The sequence below is a fragment of the Oncorhynchus tshawytscha genome, unplaced genomic scaffold (genome assembly GCF_018296145.1).
Source record: "Oncorhynchus tshawytscha isolate Ot180627B unplaced genomic scaffold, Otsh_v2.0 Un_contig_9184_pilon_pilon, whole genome shotgun sequence".
In the NCBI taxonomy this organism is placed as follows: domain Eukaryota; kingdom Metazoa; phylum Chordata; class Actinopteri; order Salmoniformes; family Salmonidae; genus Oncorhynchus; species Oncorhynchus tshawytscha.
Genome location: NW_024609034.1, coordinates 20,001 through 42,181, shown reverse-complemented (window position 1 = coordinate 42,181; position 22,181 = coordinate 20,001). Strand labels below are relative to the sequence as shown.

At 47.6% G+C, this 22,181-nt stretch overlaps 1 protein-coding gene across 1 annotated transcript in view; it reads right to left on the bottom strand.

The window, feature by feature from the left end:
* Positions 1-2,707: 2,707 nt before the first annotated feature.
* Positions 2,708-22,181, bottom strand: part of LOC121844131 (protein kinase C beta type-like) — a gene marked incomplete at its 5' end in the record, with an annotated part of 38,877 nt that continues 19,403 nt past the window's right edge. Inside the window, 3 exon segments of the mRNA XM_042314044.1 lie at positions 2,708-2,867; positions 2,869-2,909; positions 21,388-21,528. Of these exon segments, the coding sequence (XP_042169978.1) occupies positions 2,741-2,867; positions 2,869-2,909; positions 21,388-21,528 (309 nt within the window).

Below are 22,181 nucleotides of genomic sequence, written 5' to 3'. Positions count from 1 at the left end.
GTTATTACATCTGCCAGCCCTCTATAACTTCCCTTATAGATTATTGAATTGATTAGTCTCTCTGTCTCTCTCCCTCTCTCTCTCCCTGTCTCTCTCTGTCTCTCTGTCTGTCTCTGTCTGTCTGTCTGTCTCTCTCTGTCTGTCTGTCTGTCTGTCTCTGTGTCTCTCTGTCTCTATCTGTGTCTCTCTGTGTCTCTCTGTCTCTCTGTGTCTCTCTCTGTCTCTCTCTCTCTCTCTGTCTCTCTCTCTCTCTGTCTCTCTGTCTCTGTCTCTCTCTCTCTCTGTCTCTCTGTGTCTCTCTCTCTCTGTGTCTCTCTCTCTCTCTCTCTCTCTCTCTCTCTCTCTCTCTCTCTCTCTCTGTCTCTCTCTCTCTCTCTGTCTCTCTCTGTCTCTCTCTCTCTCTCTCTCTCTGTCTCTCTGTCTCTCTGTCTCTCTCTCTCTCTCTGTCTCTCTCTCTCTCTCTCTCTCTCTCTCTCTCTCTCTCTCTCTCTGTCTCTCTCTCTCTCTCTCTCTCTCTCTCTCTCTCTCTCTGTCTCTCTCTCTCTCTCTCTCTCTCTCTGTCTCTCTCTCTCTCTCTGTCTCTCTCTCTGGGAACCTTGGATTATATTTGGGTTGGAGGATACTGGTGCCATGGTAACAAGGTTTGTGATGCGGACCTTCACGGCACAAGATAAGCTAACGCCCCCCTGTAAACAGTCAAGCGGTGGCTATAAGACGGGGGTATGTGACAATATAAACATAACCCCCTGTAAACATACAACGGCATATCATGCTATAACAAAAACGCTAGCTAACCACCGCTAACTACAGCAAGCTAACTACAGCTACCTACCGCTAGCTAACTACAGTTAACTACCGCTAGCTAACTACCGCTAGCTAACTACAGCTACCTACCGCTAGCTAACTACTGCTAGCTTACTACCGCTAGTTAACTACTGCTAACTACCGCTAGCTAACTACAGCTAACTACCGCTAGCTAACTACCGCTAGCTAACTACAGCTAACTACCGCTAGCTAACTACAGCTAACTACCGCCAGCTAACTACCGCCAGCTAACTACCACCAGCTAACTACAGCTAGCTAACTACCGCTAGCTAACTACAGCTAACTACCGCCAGCTAACTACTGCCAGCTAACTACCACCAGCTAACTACAGCTAACTACCACCAGCTAACTACCGCTAGCTAACTACTGCTAGCTAACTACCGCTAGCTAACTACCGCTAACTACCGCCAGCTAACTACCGCCAGCTAACTACCACCAGCTAACTACAGCTAACTACCGCTAGCTAACTACAGCTATCTACCGCTAGCTAACTACAGCTATCTACCGCTAGCTAACTACAGCTATCTACCGCTAGCTAACTACAGCTATCTACCGCTAGCTAACTACAGCTATCTACCGCTAGCTAACTACAGCTATCTACCGCTAGCTAACTACAGCTATCTACCGCTAGCTAACTACAGCTATCTACCGCAAGTTAACTGCCAAAATAGGAATAATAACTAACTATCGTACTTATGGTAACTACCACCCCTATTGGAATCTGGCTACCTATAAATGCAGTCTCACTTTAAAGGATTATAATCTCATGCATAAGAAGAATTGACTATTGGTTGCAGACTTTCCCGGAATTCCAAAGGGTTTTTTTCTCCCAGAAAGTTACTGGAAATGTTGTAACGACTAGATTTGACCAATCACACAGATTCACTGAGGCCTGGAATATAGGCTAGAGAACATGGGAATGATTCTAAAACACATCAGATCAGATTTAAACCAAATCAAATGATTCCTAAAACACATCAGATCAGATTTAAACCAAATCAAATGATTCCTAAAACACATCAGATCAGATTTAAACCAAATCAAATGGTTCCTAAAACACATCAGATCAGATTTAAACCAAATCAAATGATTCCTAAAACACATCAGATCAGATTTAAACCAAATCAAATGATTCCTAAAACACATCAGATCAGATTTAAACCAAATCAAATGATTCCTAAAACACATCAGATCAGATTTAAACCAAATCAAATGATTCCTAAAACACATCAGATCAGATTTAAACCAAATCAAATGATTCCTAAAACACATCAGATCAGATTTAAACCAAATCAAATGATTCCTAAAACACATCAGATCAGATTTAAACCAAATCAAATGATTCCTAAAACACATCAAATTAAACTAGATAAACTCCTCACACCAGCTTCCTCTGACACACACACAGAGTCAATGTGCGTTATATAGATGCTGGTTTGATGTTGTGCCATGATTGTGAGAGAGGGGAGAGAGTGGTAGGAAGTGAGAGTATCAACGTGTGTGTGTGTGTGTGTGTATAATGTATGTGTATGACTGTCCTCCCCCTCTTCCTCAGTAACAGAGGGATATTCAGGTGCTGTCTAGCAACCCTGCCACAGGGTGATCAAATTAAGATCCTACATCTGTATGAATGTGTGTATGAATGTGTTTGTGTGTGTGTGTGCGCATGTGTGTTGGTTATGGAGTGTGTGTGTGTGTGTGTGTTCGTTAAGGAGTGTGTGTGTGTGTTGGTTAAGGAGTGTGTGTTGGTTAAGGAGTGTGTGTGTGTGTTGGTTAAGGAGTATGTGTGTGTGTTGGTTAAGGAGTGTGTGTTGGTTAAGGAGTGTGTGTGTGTGTTGGTTAAGGAGTGTGTGTGTGTGTGTGTTGGTTAAGGAGTGTGTGTGTGTGTTGGTTAAGGAGTGTGTGTGTGTCTGTCCTAGCTCTCTGCAGCCTCCTCCTCAGTAACAGAGGGGTACTCTGGGTTAACGAAGGAGAACCCCTGGAACTCTTCCTGGTCCAGGTTCATGATGACCTCCTGGTCTGGGGGGTCAGGACAGGGGGTGGCGGGTGAAGAAACGATCAAAGTTCTCTGCCTCGCGCCCGCACTGTGGGGGGAGAGGAGAGGAGAGGAGAGGAGAGGAGGAGAGGGGTGGGGTGGGAGAGGAGGAGACGGGGTGGGGAGAGGAGAGGAGAGGGGGATGGATTGAGGTGGGAGAGGAGGAGAGGAGAGGGAGAGAGGGGGAGAGGGGGGGGTGGGGAGAGGAGGGAAGAGGGGGAGGAGGGAGGAGGAGAGGGGTGGGAGAGGAGTGGAGAGGAGGAGAGGAGAGGGGGAGGGAGAGGAGAGCGAGGAGGAGGGGTGTGAGAGAAGCGGAGAGGAGAGGGGGGATGGGAGAGGAGGAGAGGAGAGGGGGTGGGAGAGAAGGGGAGGGGAGGGAGAAGGGAGAGGGAGGAGGAGAGGGGTGGGAGAGAAGGGGAGAGGGGAGGAGAGGGGGGATGGGAGAGAAGGGGAGAGGAGGAGTAGAGAAGGAGAGGGGGAGAGGAGGAGGAGAGGAGGAGAGGAGGAGAGGGGCGAGTTGAGACGCATCCAAGAACAGACAATCAACCAATAGAAAAAGGCGACAGAACCCATGAGAGGAAGAGAAGGATGGATGGAGGTAAGGAGAGGTGGATGGATGGAGGTAAGGAGAGGTGGATGGATGGATGGAGGTAACGAGAGGTGGATAGATGGATGGAGGTAAGGAGAGGTGGATAGATGGATGGAGGTAAGGAGAGGTGGATGGATGGAGGTAAGGAGAGGTGGATGGATGGAGGTAAGGAGAGGTGGATGGATGGATGGAGGTAAGGAGAGGAGGGTGGATGGAGGTAAGGAGAGGTGGATGGATGGAGGTAAGGAGAGGTGGATGGATGGATGGAGGTAAGGAGAGGTGGATGGATGGATGGAGGTAAGGAGAGATGGATGGATGGATGGAGGTAAGGAGAGGTGGATGGATGGAGGTAAGGAGAGGTGGATGGATGGAGGTAAGGAGAGGTGGATGGAGGTAAGGATGGATGGATGGAGGTAAGGAGAGGTGGATGGATGGATGGATGGAGGTAGGTAGGAGAGGTGGATGGATGGATGGAGGTAAGGAGAGGTGGATGGATGGAGATAAGGAGAGGTGGATGGAGGTAAGGAGAGGTGGATGGATGGATGGAGGTAAGGAGAGGTGGATGGATGGAGATAAGGAGAGGTGGATGGAGGTAAGGAGAGGTGGATGGATGGATGGAGGTAAGGAGAGGTGGACGGATGGAGGTAAGGAGAGGTGGATGGATGAGGGTAAGGAGAGTTGGATGGATGGAGGTAAGGAGAGGTGGATGGATGGAGGTAAGGAGAGGTGGATGGATGGAGGTAAGGAGAGGTGGATGGATGGAGGTAAGGAGAGGTGGATGGATAGAGGCAAGGAGAGCTGGATGGAGGTAAGGAGGTAAGGAGAGGTGGATGGATGGAGGTAAGGAGAGGTGGATGGAAGGATGGAGGTAGGGAGAGGTGGATAGATGGATGGAGGTAAGGAAGTAAGGAGAGGTGGATGGAGGTAAGGAGAGGTGGATGGATGGAGGTAAGGAGGTAAGGAGAGATGGATGGATGGAGGTAAGGAGAGTTGGATGAATGGATGGAGGTAAGGAGGTAAGGAGAGGAGGATGGATGGAGGTAAGGAGAGATGGATGAATGGATGGAGGTAAGGAGAGGTGGATGGATGGATGGAGGTAAGGAGAGATGGATGGATGGAAGGAGAGGTGGATGGATGGAGGTGGAGAGGTGGATGGAGGTAAGGAGAGGTGGATGGAGGTAAGGAGAGGTGGATGGATGGAGGTATAGGAGAGGTGGATGGATGGAGATGGAGGATGGAGGTAGATGGATGGATAAGGAGAGGTGGATGGAGGAGATAAGGAGAGGTGGATGGATGGAGGAGGTAAGGAGAGGTGGATGGATGGATGGAGGGAGAGGTGGATGGATGGAGGAAGGAGAGGTGGATGGATGGAGGTAAGGAGAGATGGATGGATGGATGGAGGTAAGGAGAGGTGGATGGATGGAGATAAGGAGAGGTGGATGGATGGAGGTAAGGAGAGGATGGATGGATGGAGGTATGGAGATGGATGGAGGTGGAGAGGTGGATGGATGGAGATGGATGAGAGGTGGATGGATGGATGGAGGTAAGGAGAGGATGGATGGATGGAGAGGTGGATGGATGGAGGTAAGGAGAGATGGATGGATGGATGGATGGAGGTAGGAGAGGTGGATGGATGGAGGTAAGGAGAGGATGGATGGATGGAGGTGGAGAGGTGGATGGATGGAGATAAGGAGAGGATGGATGGAGGTAGAGTGGATGGAGGTGGATGGATGGAGGTAAGGAGAGGAGAGGATGGATGGAGGTAAGGAGAGGTGGATGGATGGAAGGAGAGGTGGATGGATGGAGATAAGGAGAGGTGGATGGATGGAGGTAAGGAGGTGGATGGATGGAGGTAAGGAGAGGTGGATGGATGGATGGAGGTAAGGAGAGGTGGATGGATGGAGGTAAGGAGAGATGGATGGATGGATGGATGGAGGTAAGGAGAGGTGGATGGAAGGAAGTAAGGAGAGATGGATGGATGGAGGTAAGGAGAGGTGGATGTATGGAGGTAAGGAGAGGTGGATGTATGGAGATAAGGAGAGGTGGATGGAGGTAAGTTGAGGTGGATGGATGGAGGTAAGGAGGGGTGGATGGATGGAGGTGGATGGAGGTAGGTGGATGGATGGAGGTAAGGAGAGGTGGATGGATGGAGGTAAGGAGAGGTGGATGGATGGAGATAAGGAGAGGTGGATGGATGGAGAGTAAGGAGAGGTGGATGGATGGAGGTAAGGAGAGGTGGATGGATGGAGGTAAGGAGAGGTGGATGGATGGAGATAAGGAGAGGATGGATGGAGGTAAGGAGAGGTGGATGGATGGAGGTAAGGAGAGGTGGATGGATGGAGGTAAGGAGAGGTGGATGGATGGAGGTAAGGAGAGGTGGATGGATGGAGGTAAGGAGAGGTGGATGTATGGAGATAAGGAGAGGTGGATGGATGGAGGTAAGGAGAGGTGGATGGATGGAGGTAAGGAGAGGTGGATGGATGGATGGAGGTAAGGAGAGGTGGATGGATGGAGGTAAGGAGAGGTGGATGGATGGAGGTAAGGAGAGGTGAATGGAAGGATGATGGAGAAGTGATGCTCCACAGAAGGCAGTAATGATACATACCAACACTCAAAAGTGTGTGTGTGTTTTACACTGTGAGGGGGAAGAACTTGTTATCAGAGACAACAGAGGAACAGGAAGCTGCTGTAGAATCCACACACACACACACACGCACACACACACACACACACACACACACACACACACACACACACACACACACACGAAGACCCAGCAGGATATAGGACAGCTGGATAAAAAACCTCTGCTCAGAAAAACCCTTTAACAGCAGTGCGGCCTCCGGCTGTGTGTGTGTGTGTGTGTGTGTGTGTGTGTGTGTGTTTCCACATGACATCATCATCATCTAGTTGTGGTTAACCTGATTCTGACGCCGCTGGACCGTAGAAATACTATGTATGGAACGGACTTAAGCCTTTAGTTAAAACAACACACACACACACACACAGACACAGACACACAGACACACATACACAGAGACACACGCACGGCCACACACACACACACACACACACACACACACACACACACACACACACACACACACACACACACACACACACACACACACACACACACACACAGAGACACACGCACGGCCACACACACACACACACACACACACAAACAAAAAGGCAGGCAGGCAGGCACACAACCATTGACCCTGCTGCGCTGCCGCTCGGCCTCGTGGGTAACGGGCCTTACTCAGTGGTGAACCCTGACCAGGCCACGATACGTGTGTGTTACAGACAGAGTGCTTTGAGTGTGTTGTGTTGTGTGTGTGTGTGTGTGTGTGTGTGTGTGTGTGTGTGTGTGTGTCTGTGTGTGTGTGTGTGTCTGTGTGTGTGTGTGTGTCTGTGTGTATGTGTGTGTATGTGTGTGTGTGTGTGTCTGTGTGTCTGTGTGTCTGTGTGTGTGTGTGTGTGTGTGTGTGTGTGTGTGTGTGTGTGTGTGTGTGTGTGTGTGTGTGAATTGAGGCGAGAGCTTTTCTCTGTCCTCACAGACCGTCCTGTCCACTACCATCAGCATCACAGTTCCTATGGCGACAGCAGGGGCATAAACACGCTGCATGATTACCCACGATGCATGATTACCCACGATGCTGCAGTGAGGAAAGGCTGTACAGGGGGGAACCATTTCAGCATTAAAGAGATCGAGGGATTAGAGGGAGATAAAGAGATAGAGGGGGAGGGAGAGAGAGAGAGACAGGAAGATAGAGAGATAGAGGGAGGAAGAGAGAGATTTAGAGAGATAGAGGGGGAGGAAGAGAGAGTTGGGAAGATAGAAAGATAGTGGGGGAGAGGAGGGAGAGAGAAAGGAAGATAGAGAGGGGGAGAGGAGGGAGAGAGAAAGGAAGATAGAGAGGGGGAGAGGAGGGAGAGAGAAAGGAAGATAGAGAGACAGAAAGATATAGACAAAGAGGGGGAGGAAGTTACCTAAGTTACCTAACCTATTGTCATTATGGGGTTGACAGAGAGGCTGTGAAACAAAGTTTGATTGGTTAAGAGATGGCTGAGTCATTGACGAATCAGGAAATCCGATTTTTACAAGGTCATTTAAATCCTTCACGAAAATCCACTCCACAACGGCCTATCAACGTGAAATATATTACGAATAATATTAGGGCTCGCCATGTACAGTTTGATACCTTAAACACAAATAAATAATGAAACAATCCATTTTTATTTGACTATTGTAACGCTAATGCTTTTAAAGAATATTTATCTGGACCAACGTAGACCGTGAACTCGGTTACAAAGATTTCACCGTTTCCATTAGAACCAATGTAAATCCACTCCACAGCGGTCTATCGATGTGAAACGTAGAGTTGATTATCTCTGAAAGAGTTGATTATCTCGAAAAGAAAATAAGGAAACTACATTTGTAAACAACTCCTTATTTAGAATCAAAATGATTTGCAATCATCCTCTCCTTCGAGAACCAAACGTCAGATTCACTCTAGACTTTGTATATATAGACTGATTACGGTAGTCGCTCAGGGTTCAAATATGGGCCCGCACTGTATCCACGCATTTACCGGACAGTTTATTAGGTACACCGTCCCATTCACCATAATGGATCTCTTCCACAGACAGTGAGTCACGTACATCAAGGCATTCAGTTACTGGTCCATTGGACAGTTTATTAGGTACACCGTCCCATTCACCATAATGGATCGCTTCCACAGACAGTGAGTCACGTGGTCGTAGCTTGTTATATAAAGCAGGCAGACAGTAGCTTGTTAAAGAAAATATGCTCGCAGATATATTTATTTTCTATTTTCTTTGTCATTTTGTTCCTGCTGTATTTCCTGGGTGTCATTTTGTTCCTGCTGTATTTCCTGGGTGTCATTATGTTCCTGCTGTATTTCCTGGGTGTCATTATGTTCCTGCTGTATTTCCTGGGTGTCATTATGTTCCTGCTGTATTTCCTGGGTGTCATTATGTTCCTGCTGTATTTCCTGGGTGTCATTTTGTTCCTGCTGTATTTCCTGGGTGTCATTATGTTCCTGCTGTATTTCCTGGGTGTCATTATGTTCCTGCTGTATTTCCTGGGTGTCATTATGTTCCTGCTGTATTTCCTGGGTGTCATTTTGTTCCTGCTGTATTTCCTGGGTGTCATTATGTTCCTGCTGTATTTCCTGGGTGTCATTATGTTCCTGCTGTATTTCCTGGGTGTCATTATGTTCCTGCTGTATTTCCTGGGTGTCATTATGTTCCTGCTGTAGTTCCTGGGTGTAATTTGTTGAGTAATTGTAAGATGCTTCTTTTAGTAAAAGATACCTTGGTCTCAATAGGACTCCTAAGTTTAAAAAATAAAGGTGAACTCTCTCTCTTCTCCCTCTCTTTGTCGGTCTATTTCTCTCTCTCAGCAGGTAGCACAACTAAACAACAGGAGGTCTGACGTCTCTGACAGCTACAACAGAGGGAGAGGGAGAAGGAAAGGGAGAAGGAGATAAAGATGGAGAGAGAGAGAGAGAGAGAAAGAGAGAGGTCTGGACTCATTAGGGCTCTGTTCTGACAGATCCTGCCTTCCAACCTTTTGATGGAAAAACAAGGTAAGGCTGATACACACGCTGGTCACACCAGTAAACAACAACAACAACAACAACGTGGAACTGATACACACGCTGGTCACACCAGTAAACAACAACAAGGTGGAACTGATGCAAATGCTGGTCACACCAGTAAACAACAACAACAACAAGGTGGAACTGATACACACGCTGGTCACACCAGTAAACAACAACAACAACATGGTACTGATACACACACTGGTCACACCAGTAAACAACAACAACAACATGGTACTGATACACACACTGGTCACACCAGTAAACAACAACAACAACAAGGTGGAACTGATACACACGCTGGTCACACCAGTAAACAACAACAACAACAAGGTGGAACTGATACACACGCTGGTCACACCAGTAAACAACAACAACAAGGTGGAACTGATACACATGCTGGTCACACCAGTAAACAACAACAACAACAAGGTGGAACTGATACACATGCTGGTCACACCAGTAAACAACAACAACAACAAGGTGGAACTGATACACACGCTGGTCACACCAGTAAACAACAACAACAACAAGGTGGAACTGATGCACACGCTGGTCACACCAGTAAACAACAACAACAACAACAAGGTGGAACTGATACACACGCTGGTCACACCAGTAAACAACAACAACAAGGTGGAACTGATGCACATGCTGGTCACACCAGTAAACAACAACAACAACAAGGTGGAACTGATACACACGCTGGTCACCCCAGTAAACAACAACAACAACAAGGTGGTACTGATACACACGCTGGTCACACCAGTAAACAACAACAAGGTGATACTGATAAACACACTGGTCACACCAGTAAACAACAACAACAACGTGGTACTTATAAACAAGCTGGTCACACCAGTAAACAACAACAACAACAAGGTGGAGCTGATACACACGCTGGTCACACCAGTAAACAACAACAACAACGTGGTACTTATAAACAAGCTGGTCACACCAGTAAACAACAACAACAACGTGGTACTGATAAACAAGCTGGTCACACCAGTAAACAACAACAACAACAAGGTGGAACTGATACACACGCTGGTCACACCAGTAAACAACAACAACAACAAGGTGGAACTGATACACAAGCTGGTCACCAGTAAACAACAGGTAAACAACAACAACAACAACAACAAGGTGGAACTGATACACAAGCTGGTCACACCAGTAAACAACAACTGGTCACACTGGTCAGTAAACAACAACAACAACAAGGTGGAACTGATACACACGCTGGTCACACCAGTAAACAACAACAACAACAAGGTGGAACTGATAAACACACGCTGGTCACACTGGTCAGTAAAACAACAACAACAACAAGGTGGAACTGATACACACGCTGGTCACACCAGTAAACAACAACAACAACAAGGTGGAACTGATACACACGCTGGTCACACCAGTAAACAACAACAACAACAAGGTGGAACTGATGCACATGCTGGTCACACCAGTAAACAACAACAACAACAACAACAACAAGGTGGAACTGATGCACATGCTGGTCACACCAGTAAACAACAACAACAACAACAACAAGGTGGTACTGATACACACGCTGGTCACACCAGTAAACAACAACAACAACAACAAGGTGGTACTGATACACACGCTGGTCACACCAGTAAACAACAACAACAACAAGGTGGAACTGATACACACGCTGGTCACACCAGTAAACAACAACAAGGTGGAACTGACAAGGTGGTCACTGAGTAAACAACAACAACAACAAGGTGGTACTGGTGGTCACACCAGTAAACAACAACAACAACAAGGTGGTACTGATACACACGCTGGTCACACCAGTAAACAACAACAACAACAAGGTGGTACTGATACACACGCTGGTCACACCAGTAAACAACAACAACAACAAGGTGGTACTGATACACACGCTGGTCACACCAGTAAACAACAACAACAACAAGGTGGTACTGATACACACGCTGGTCACACCAGTAAACAACAACAACAAGGTGGAGCTGATACACACGCTGGTCACACCAGTAAACAACAACAACAACAAGGTGGAGCTGATACACACGCTGGTCACACCAGTAAACAACAACAACGTGGTACTTATAAACAAGCTGGTCACACCAGTAAACAACAACAACAACGTGGTACTTATAAACAAGCTGGTCACACCAGTAAACAACAACAACAACAAGGTGGAACTGATACACACGCTGGTCACACCAGTAAACAACAACAACAACAAGGTGGAGCTGATGCACAAGCTGGTCACACCAGTAAACAACAACAACAACATCAAGGTGGAACTGATACACATGCTGGTCACACCAGTAAACAACAACAAGAACAAGGTGGAACTGATACACACGCTGGTCAAACCAGTAAACAACAACAACAACAAGGTGGAACTGATACACACGCTGGTCACACTAGTAAACAACAACAACAACAAGGTGGAACTGATACACACGCTGGTCACACCAGTAAACAACAACAACAACAACAAGGTGGAACTGATACACACGCTGGTCACACCAGTAAACAACAACAACAACAAGGTGGAACTGATACACACGCTGGTCACACCAGTAAACAACAACAACAACAAGGTGGAACTGATACACACGCTGGTCACACCAGTAAACAACAACAACAACAAGGTGGAACTGATACACACGCTGGTCACACCAGTAAACAACAACAACAACAACAAGGTGGTACTGATACACACGCTGGTCACACCAGTAAACAACAACAACAACAACAAGGTGGAACTGATACACACGCTGGTCACACCAGTAAACAACAACAACAACAACAAGGTGGAACTGATACACACACTGGTCACACCAATAAACAACAACAACAACAAGGTGGAACTGATACACACGCTGGTCACACCAGTAAACAACAACAACAACAAGGTGGTACTGATACACACGCTGGTCACACCAGTAAACAACAACAAGGTGGAACTGATACACACGCTGGTCACACCAGTAAACAACAACAACAACAAGGTGGTACTGATACACACGCTGGTCACACCAGTAAACAACAACAAGGTGGAACTGATACACATGCTGGTCACACCAGTAAACAACAACAAGGTGGAACTGATACACACGCTGGTCACACCAGTAAACAACAACAACAACAACAAGGTGGACTGATGCACACGCTGGTCACACCAGTAACCACAACAACAACAACAAGGTGGAACTGATGCACACGCTGGTCACACCAGTAAACAACAACAACAACATGGTACTGATACACACGCTGGTCACACCAGTAAACAACAACAAGGTGGAACTGATACACACGCTGGTCACACCAGTAAACAACAACAACAACATGGTACTGATACACACGCTGGTCACACCAGTAAACAACAACAACAACATCAAGGTGGAACTGATACACATGCTGGTCACACCAGTAAACAACAACAACAACAAGGTGGAACTGATACACACGCTGGTCACACCAGTAAACAACAACAACAACAAGGTGGAACTGATGCACACTCATCCGCTGATGGATTGTCTTCACAGAGATGGCCGCCTCGCTCGCGTTCCTAGGAAACTATGCAGTTTTTTGTTTTTTTACATTTCTTACAACCCCAGGTCATCTTAGGTTTCTTTACATACAGCCGGAACTACTGAATATAAGATCAGCGTCAACTCTGGTCAGTACGACCAAGAATATGTTTTTCGCGACAACAACAACCAGTGTAACCAGTGGATGGCGACCAAAAAAAAAAAAAAAACTGAAAAAGAGGGAAACACGGTCTTCTGGTCAGACTGGACGGGCACATCACCACTCCCCAGCATTCTTCTTGCCAATGTCCAGTCTCTTGACAACAAGGTTGATGAAATCCGAGCAAGGGTAGCATTCCAGAGGGACATCAGAGACTGTAACGTTCTCTGCTTCACGGAAACATGGCTCACTGGAGAGACGCAATCCGATGCAGCCAGCGGGTTTCTCCACGCATGCGCCGACAGAAACAAACATCTCTCTGGTAAGAAGACAATGGCAACGTGACATGGTGTGATGAAGGAAACATACAGGAACTCAAATCCTTCTGTTCTGATTTAGTCACAATCAAATGTAGTAACCAAGAACAATAATCAACAATATCCCCCCCAAGGACACATCGATGGCTCTGAACTGATTTAACTCTCTGCAAACTGGTTTATCCGGAGGCTGCATTCATTGTAGCTGGTTTTAAAAGGCAATCTGAAAACAAGACTCCCTAAATTTTATCAGCATATTGATTGCGCAACCAGGTGGAAAGACCCTGGATCATTGTTACTCTAACTTCCGCGACGCATATAAGGCCCTGGTCAAAAGCTGACCACGACTCCATTTTGTTGATCCCTGCCTAAGACAGAAACTAAAACAAAGCTCCCACGCTGGGTCTGATAACGCTGGTCCGACGCTGGTCACACCAAGACTGCTTCCATCACGTGGACTGGGAGATGTTTCGTAACAACAACAACATTGGTGCTGAACGATAGAACACGCTGGTCACAAAACATTCCCTAACCAGAAACCGTAAACTGAACGAACAACAATCAAAGGTGTCTGGTAACATGACTGAATACAAACAGTGCAGCTATTCCCTCCGCAAGGCTATCAAACAAGCTAAGCGCCAGTACAGAGACAAAGTAGAATCTCAATTCAACGGCTCAGACACAAGAGTATGTGGCAGGGTCTACAGTCAATCACGGACTACAGGAAGAAACCCAGCCCAGTCACGCTGTCTTGCTCAGGCAGACTAAATAACTTTTTTGCCCGCTTTGAGGACAATACAGTGCCAAACAACGGAATCAACAACAAGACATTTAAACGTGTGGAGGCCCACTGATCCCCAGCCGCGCCTCAGAGCATGCAGACCAGCTGGCTGGTCAACACCCTATACCAGTAAACAACAACCTGTTCCCAAGAAAGCAAGGTAACTGAGCTGACTACCGCCCGTAGCACTCACATCCGTCATCATGAAGTGCTTTGAGAGACTAGTCAAGGACCATATCACCTCCACCCTACCTGACACCCTTGACCCACTCCAATTTGCTTACCGCCCAAATAGGTCCACAGACGAACAACCACACTGCACACTGCCCTAACCCATCTGGACAAGAGGAATACCTATGTGAGAATGCTGTTCATCGACTACAGCTAAACACCATAGTACCCTCCAAGCTCGTCACAAGCTGGAGACCCTGGGTCTCGACCCGCTGGCAACTGGGTACTGGACTTCCTGACGGGCCGCCCCCAGGTGGTGAAAACAACATCAACAACACTGGGGCCCCACAAGGGTGGTGATCCTGTACTCCCTGTTCACCCACGACTGCATGCTGGTCAACTCAATCATAAGTTTGCGGACAACAACAGTGGTAGGCAACCAACAACGACGAGACGGCCTGGGAGGAGGTGAGGGCCCTGGAGTGTGGTGTCAGGAAAATAACCTCACACTCAACGTCAACAAAACTAAGGAGATGATTGTGGACTTCAGGAAACAGCAGAGAGAACACCCCCATCCACATCGATGGAACAGTAAGAGGGTAGCAAGTTTTAAGTTCAACAACAACAAACTGTGGTCCACTGACAGCATACGCACAGCGCTGGTCACACCAAAAGCACTCACAAACTACAGATGCAACAACAACAACCGTAAGGTAGGAACTGAAACTACCTGCCCTCCAGGACACCTACACCACCCGATGCTGGGAAGGCCATAAAGATCATCAAGGACATCAACCACCCGAGCCACTGCCTGTTCACCCCGCTGTCATCCAGAAGGCGAGGTCAGTACAGGTGCATCAAAGCTGGGACCGAGAGACTGAAAAACAGCTTCTATCTCAAGGCCATCAGACTGTTAAACAGCCACCACTAACATTGAGTGGCTACTGCCAACACACTGTCAATGACACTGACTCTACTCCAGCCACTTTAATCATGGGAATTGATGGGAAATTATGTAAATATATCACTAGCCACTTTAAACAATGCTACCTCATATAATGTTACTAATTGTTCATCTCAATGCATACGTTGACAACAATCCTTATGTAGCCACTTTAACTATGCCACTGGAACTGTATATACTGTACATATCATCTACTGTATCTTGCCTATGCTGCTCTGTACCATCACTCATTCATATATCCTTAACATATTCTTTATCCCCTTACACTGTGTATAAGACAGTAGTTTTTTTTTTTTTTGTTGGATTACGTTATTACTGCATTGTCGGAACTAATTTCGCTACACTCATTAACATCTGCTAACCGCAAATAAAATTTGATTTGATTTGATTTGGTAGGTTGTGAGTTTGGATGACTTGTTTAGTTAGTGTGTTCAGGAGACTGCATTGTATAAGATGGCTGCATCAGCCATCTCCAAGTTTTTTGACGCGCCCTCTATTGATTGTTTGGTGAGGTTTCGTAAAGTAGACCTTATAGCTATAGCTGACCATTATGGATTTGTATTCCCTGAGAAAGCCCTAAAGGCTGAGCTTTTGGTGCTAGTCAGGGAGGGTTTAGTGAGAGAACGGATTCTCTCACTGCAAGGAGAGGAGACGGGTAGACTTTCTGATGCCAAGTCAGAGGACAGGGCGGAGGAAGGGGTTCCTCGTACCCCTTTACATTGCCCAGATTCGATCCTTTATCTTCTGCTTCGGGTCGTTCAGATGGGACTGCTAGGCTGAAGGTGAGGCTGGCTCGGTTAGAAATGGAGCAAAAAGATAAAGAGAGACAGATGAATTTTGAACTTGAAATTAGGAAAATAGAAGCTGACAAGGAGGTGAGGATCCGACAACTGGAGCTAGATGCTGGCTCCAGTGCGACTCCACAAGCTGCTCATCATCAAGCCCACTTCGATGTGAGTAAAAACATAGCTTTAGTCCCTCCATTCCGAGAGTCGGAAGTTGATTATTATTTCTCTGCGTTTGAGCGTGTGGCCGCTGCGCTGCATTGGCCACTCGAGGTTTGGCCGCTTCTGTTACAATGTAAATTGTCTGGGAAAGCCCAGGAAGTAGTAGCTGCTCTCTCCCTGGAAGACAGTTTACATTACGATACAGTTAAAACTACCGTGTTGCGGGCTTATGAGTTGGTGCCTGAAGCTTATAGGCAGTGCTTCAGGAACCACAAAAAACGTCTCACCGTACATTTGTTGAATTTGCTAGGGACAAAGAGTCTCTGTTTAGTCGTTGGTGTTCAGCCAGCAAAGCTAACACCTTTGCTGATATTCGGGAGTTGATGCTGTTGGAGGACTTTAAAAGCAACCTCCCAGATAGACTTATAGTTCATTTAAATGAACAGAAAGTGGTGACATTGGCCCAAGCAGCAGTGTTGGCAGATGAGTACGCTTTGACACACAAGACTGTCTTTGGTGCACCACGTTTTGAAGGCCGGACGATTACGTCATCAGTTCCTCGTTCAGGTCGCTTTTCCTCTGACAACCCTAAGCCTTTTCATGAAGTCCGTGAATGTTTTTACTGTCACCAAAAGGGTCACGTGATTGCGGACTGCCCAGTTTTGAAAAATAAACCGAAACGGTCCCAGTCACCGTCCCCAAAAATGAAAAGTTTGGGTTTAGTCAAGTCTTTGGATCGTCCATTGGATCGAGATATTGACTCAGCATTTGAGAAACCGGATCCTGTCTATGCTCCGTTTATCTCTGCCGGTTATGTTTCCTTAACAGGAGAACCAACTGATCTAAAGCCTATCCAAATCCTACGTGACACCGGGGCGGCGCAGTCAGTAATCATTACTGATGCTTTACCCTGGTCTCCTGAAACGTATTGTGGAGGCAAAAACCGTACCTGTACCATTACACTGGGTCCACTTAGTGTCAGACTTGGTATCAGGACGTTTCCGTGTTGGTGTAGTGTCTACACTGCCAGTATCAGGAGTAAAATTGCTACTAGGGAATGATATTGCTGGTGGTAATGTCACTCCTGTGTTAGAGGTAGTAGACAACCCAGAAATCAGAACTACAGATGAGAAATTGGTTCAAGCATTTCCACATGTTTTTCCTGCTTGTGTGTTAACGAGGGCACAATCTCGCAAGCTAGGAGATGTGGTGGATTTGGCTAGTTCTATTTTTGAGCATGTTGAGGTAGAAGACAATGCACTGAGTATTCCTTCTGCATTGCCGACAGTTTTTACCCCCGTAAAAACTAAGGCAGGGGAAAACGAATCGCGCCCCAATTACATGACATTCTTTTGTCTGTCACCCCTTAGAAGGTGATTGAATGTCAAAAGAAGACACCAGTCTTCGCAAGTGTTTTGCTTCGGTAATTTCCATTGAGGAAGCTAAAACTAGACAGACTGCCTACTTTATGGAAGCAGGAGTTTTGATGCGTAAATGGGCATCTCATGACACCATTAATGACTGGAGTGAAGTGTGTCAAGTGGTTGTTCCTACACCGTTCCGACAGCAGGTGCTGTCACTCGCCCATGACCAGGCGTGGTCTGGACACTTGGGGATCACAAAGACCTATAACCGGGTCCTTCGTCATTTCTTCTGGCCAGGTTTGAAGTCTGACGTGGTCCAATTTTGTAAAACATGTCACATATGTCAACTCACTGGGAAAGTGAATCAAACAGTTCCATGAGCGCCACTCTGCCCGATTCCTGTGGTAGGGGAACCGTTTGAAAGAGTGATAATTGATTGTGTAGGTCCATTGCCGAAAACCAGGTCAGGTAACCAGTTCCTATTAACAAATGTACAACCAGAACCGCCGCCTTATGCGGTGGGCTCTGATTGTGCAAAGATATAATGTACAGATAGCTTATGTGAAGGGCTCGGCGAATGTGGTTGCTGACGCTCTATCACGGGTTTACTAACTGGGGATACGTTGGCATTTATTATTGCAAAACTAGGTTTGCAATTTTTGTGGTGGGCGTGTTACGTTCCCCAGATTATGTGTTGTAGTTTGTGTATTTACATGTGTTTATTTCAGGAAATGGCTTCCTGAAATCCCTCAAGCAGCTGATTGGTCGACTCCAGGGCTAATTGGAGAGCTGACCCCGCCCCCTCGTCAAGACGCAGCTGTCTCCAATTACCCATTCCTTCTGACACTATATAAAAGCCAGTGTTCTGTTCAGGGGGGAGATCTCTTCTTTTTGGAGGTAGAGATTTTGCTGGAGGTAGGGATTGCTGAGATTGATTGTGATAGAGGTTGATTTTGCCGGAATGTGGTATGTTGCTCAGATAGAGCTTATTTGACATCCTTTTGTTTCTTAGTTTGTTTAAAATTGTTTAATATTCTGTTTCATTTGTTCCCAGGGGAAAAGGGGAAGGCACCTAGGGAGTGCTTAGGCAAGAGGCCCTGGGCATAAATATACCCGTAGCATAATCGCTGTCTAGGCACACTAGGTAAGACCTGGGCGGACCACCCCTTGTATTTTGGTTAGGGCACCAGGTGGTGCTAAATAAGGTAAGTAGTGGGTAGGCAGGTAAGATAGGAGAGGGGGGGGCTTTGAGATTTACTTTCCTTGCTTTGGTTCCGTCCAGCCCCTTTTTCCCATATTACCGTGTAAAGGAATAAAGTCCTTGTAAACGGTACCACATTCTGCCTGTTGTCATTCTTACTTGCACCTACAGTCCATACCTTTTTCGCTTCACGGAGAGTCTAGTTGTAGCAGGGTGTTGCGTTCCCTCTTCATAGAGGCGTGCATAACAACCACCACCATCACCATCATCACCACCGCCATCATCATCATCACCATCATCACCACCATCATCCTCACCAACATCATCATCACCATCCTCACCACCATCATCATCACCAACATCATCATCATCACCATCCTCACCACCACCATCACCACCATCATCACCATCATCATCATCACCACCATCACCACCACCATCATCATCACCACCATCACCACCACCACCATCACCACCATCATCACCATCATCATCACCACTACCGCCATCACCACTACCATCATCATCACCATCATCATCACCACCATCACCATCATCATCACCATCACCCTCACCACCACCACCATCATTATCACCACTACCATCATCACCATCACCATCATCATCATCATCATCACCACTACCATCATCACCATCACCAGTACCATCATCACCATCAATATCATCATCACCATCACCACCATAACCATCATCAGCATCACCATCACCACCACCATCACCACCATCACCACCACCATCACCATCATCATCACCACCACCATCATCATCACCATCATCATCATCACCATCACCACTACCATCATCACCATCACCATACCATCATCACCATCACCATCATCCTCACCACCATCATCAGCATCACCATCAATATCATCATCACCATCATCACCACCACCATCATCATCATCAGCATCACCATCACCACCATCCTCACCACCATCACCACCAGCACCATCATCATCACCAACATCATCATCATCACCATCCTCACCACCATCACCACCAGCACCATCATCACCACCACCATCCACCATCACCACCATCATCACCACCACCATCACCATCACCACCATCACCATCATCACCACCACCATCATCACCATCACCATCACCATCATCACCATCACCATCATCACCATCACCATCACCACCACCATCTTCACCATCACCATCATCACCATCATCATCACCATCACCACTTCCATCATCACCATCACCATCATCATCAACATCACCAGTACCATCATCACCATCAATATCATCATCACCATCACCACCATCACCATCAGCACCATCACCCTCACCACCATCACCACCACCATCACCACCACCATCCATCACCATCACCATCATCACCATCATCACCATCATCACCATCACCATCATCACCATCACCACTACCATCATCACCATCACCACTACCATCATCACCATCACCATCACCATCATCCTCACCACCATCATCAGCATCACCATCAATATCATCATCACCATCATCACCACCACCATCATCATCATCAGCATCACCATCACCACCACCACCATCATCAGCATCACCATCAGCATCACCACCACCACCATCATCACCACCACCACCACCACCACCATCATCAGCACCACCACCATCATCAGCATCACCATCACCACCATCATCAGCATCACCACCACCACCATCATCAGCATCACCACCATCATCAGCATCACCACCACCACCATCATCAGCATCACCATCACCAACAGGGGGTTAGAGGTTCCATAGAGAGAGACAGGGGGGGGTTAGAGGCTCCATAGAGAGAGACAGGGAGGGGGGGGGGGGTTAGAGGCTCCATAGAGAGAGACAGGGGGGTTAGAGGCTCCATAGAGAGAGACAGGGAGGGGGTTAGAGGCTCCATAGAGAGAGACAGGGGGGTTAGAGGCTCCATAGAGAGAGACAGGGGGGGGGTTAGAGGCTCCATAGAGAGAGACAGGGGGGTTAGAGGCTCCATAGAGAGAGACAGGGGGGTTAGAGGCTCCATAGAGAGAGACAGGGGGGTTAGAGGCTCCATAGAGAGAGACAGGGGGGTTAGAGGCTCCATAGAGAGAGACAGGGGGGATTAGAGGCTCCATAGAGAGAGACAGGGGGGGGTTAGAGGCTCCATAGAGAGAGACAGGGGGGTTAGAGGCTCCATAGAGAGAGACAGGGGGGTTAGAGGCTCCATAGAGAGAGACAGGGGGGGGTTAGAGGCTCCATAGAGAGAGACAGGGGGGGGTTAGAGGCTCCATAGAGAGAGACAGGGGGGTTAGAGGCTCCATAGAGAGAGACAGGGGGGTTAGAGGCTCCATAGAGAGAGACAGGGGGGTTAGAGGATCCATAGAGAGAGACAGGGGGGTTAGAGGCTCCATAGAGAGAGACAGGGGGGGGGGTTAGAGGCTCCATAGAGAGAGACAGGGGGGTTAGAGGCTCCATAGAGAGAGACAGGGGGGGTTAGAGGCTCCATAGAGGCTCCATAGAGAGAGACCAGGGGGGGGGGGGGGTTAGAGGCTCCATAGAGAGAGACAGGGGGGGGGGGGGGTTAGAGGCTCCATAGAGAGAGACAGGGGGGGGTTAGAGGCTCCATAGAGAGAGACAGGGGGGTTAGAGGCTCCATAGAGAGAGACAGGGGGGTTAGAGGCTCCATAGAGAGAGACAGGGGGGGGTTAGAGGCTCCATAGAGAGAGACAGGGGGTTAGAGGCTCCATAGAGAGAGACAGGGGGGGGTTAGAGGCTCCATAGAGAGAGACAGGGGGGGGTTAGAGGCTCCATAGAGAGAGACAGGGGGGGGTTAGAGGATCCATAGAGAGAGACAGGGAGGGGGAGAGAGACTCACAGCTTTGGGTTTGAATGGCGGTTGTACTTCCTTGTTCTCCACTTTGTCCCAGTCCATATAGCGGAAGAACCCGTGGTCTCTGATGTCTCGCTCCCCCTCCGGACCACAGCCCAGGCGCTTCCCAGGGTGCTTGGTCATCAACTAGGGACAGGGAGGGGGTTAGAGGTTAGAGGCTCCATAGAGACAGGGAGGGGAGGCTTAGGGAGGGAGGGGGTTAGAGGCTCCATAGGGACAGAGGGGGTTAGAGGCAGGGAGGGGGGGTTAGAGGCTCCATAGGGACAGGGAGGGGGTTAGAGGCTCCATAGGGACAGGGAGGGGGTTAGAGGCTCCATAGGGACAGGGAGGGGGGTTAGAGGCTCCATAGGGACAGGGAGGGGGTTAGAGGCTCCATAGGGACAGGGAGGGGGTTAGAGGCTCCATAGGGACAGGGAGGGGGTTAGATAGAGACAGTAGACCCCCCCTCCCTACCCACTTCCCTACCTACTCCATACCCCCACAGACTCTGAGATGGACAGAATACACAGTACTGTACATAGAACCAGATAACACAGTACTGTACATAGAACCAGATAACACAGTACTGTACATAGAACCAGATAACACAGTACTGTACATAGAACCAGATAACACAGCACTGTACATAGAACCAGATAACACAGTACTGTACATAGAACCAGATAACACAGTACTGTACATAGAACCAGATAACACAGTACTGTACATAGAACCAGATAACACAGTACTGTACATAGAACCAGATAACACAGTACTGTACATAGAACCAGATAACACAG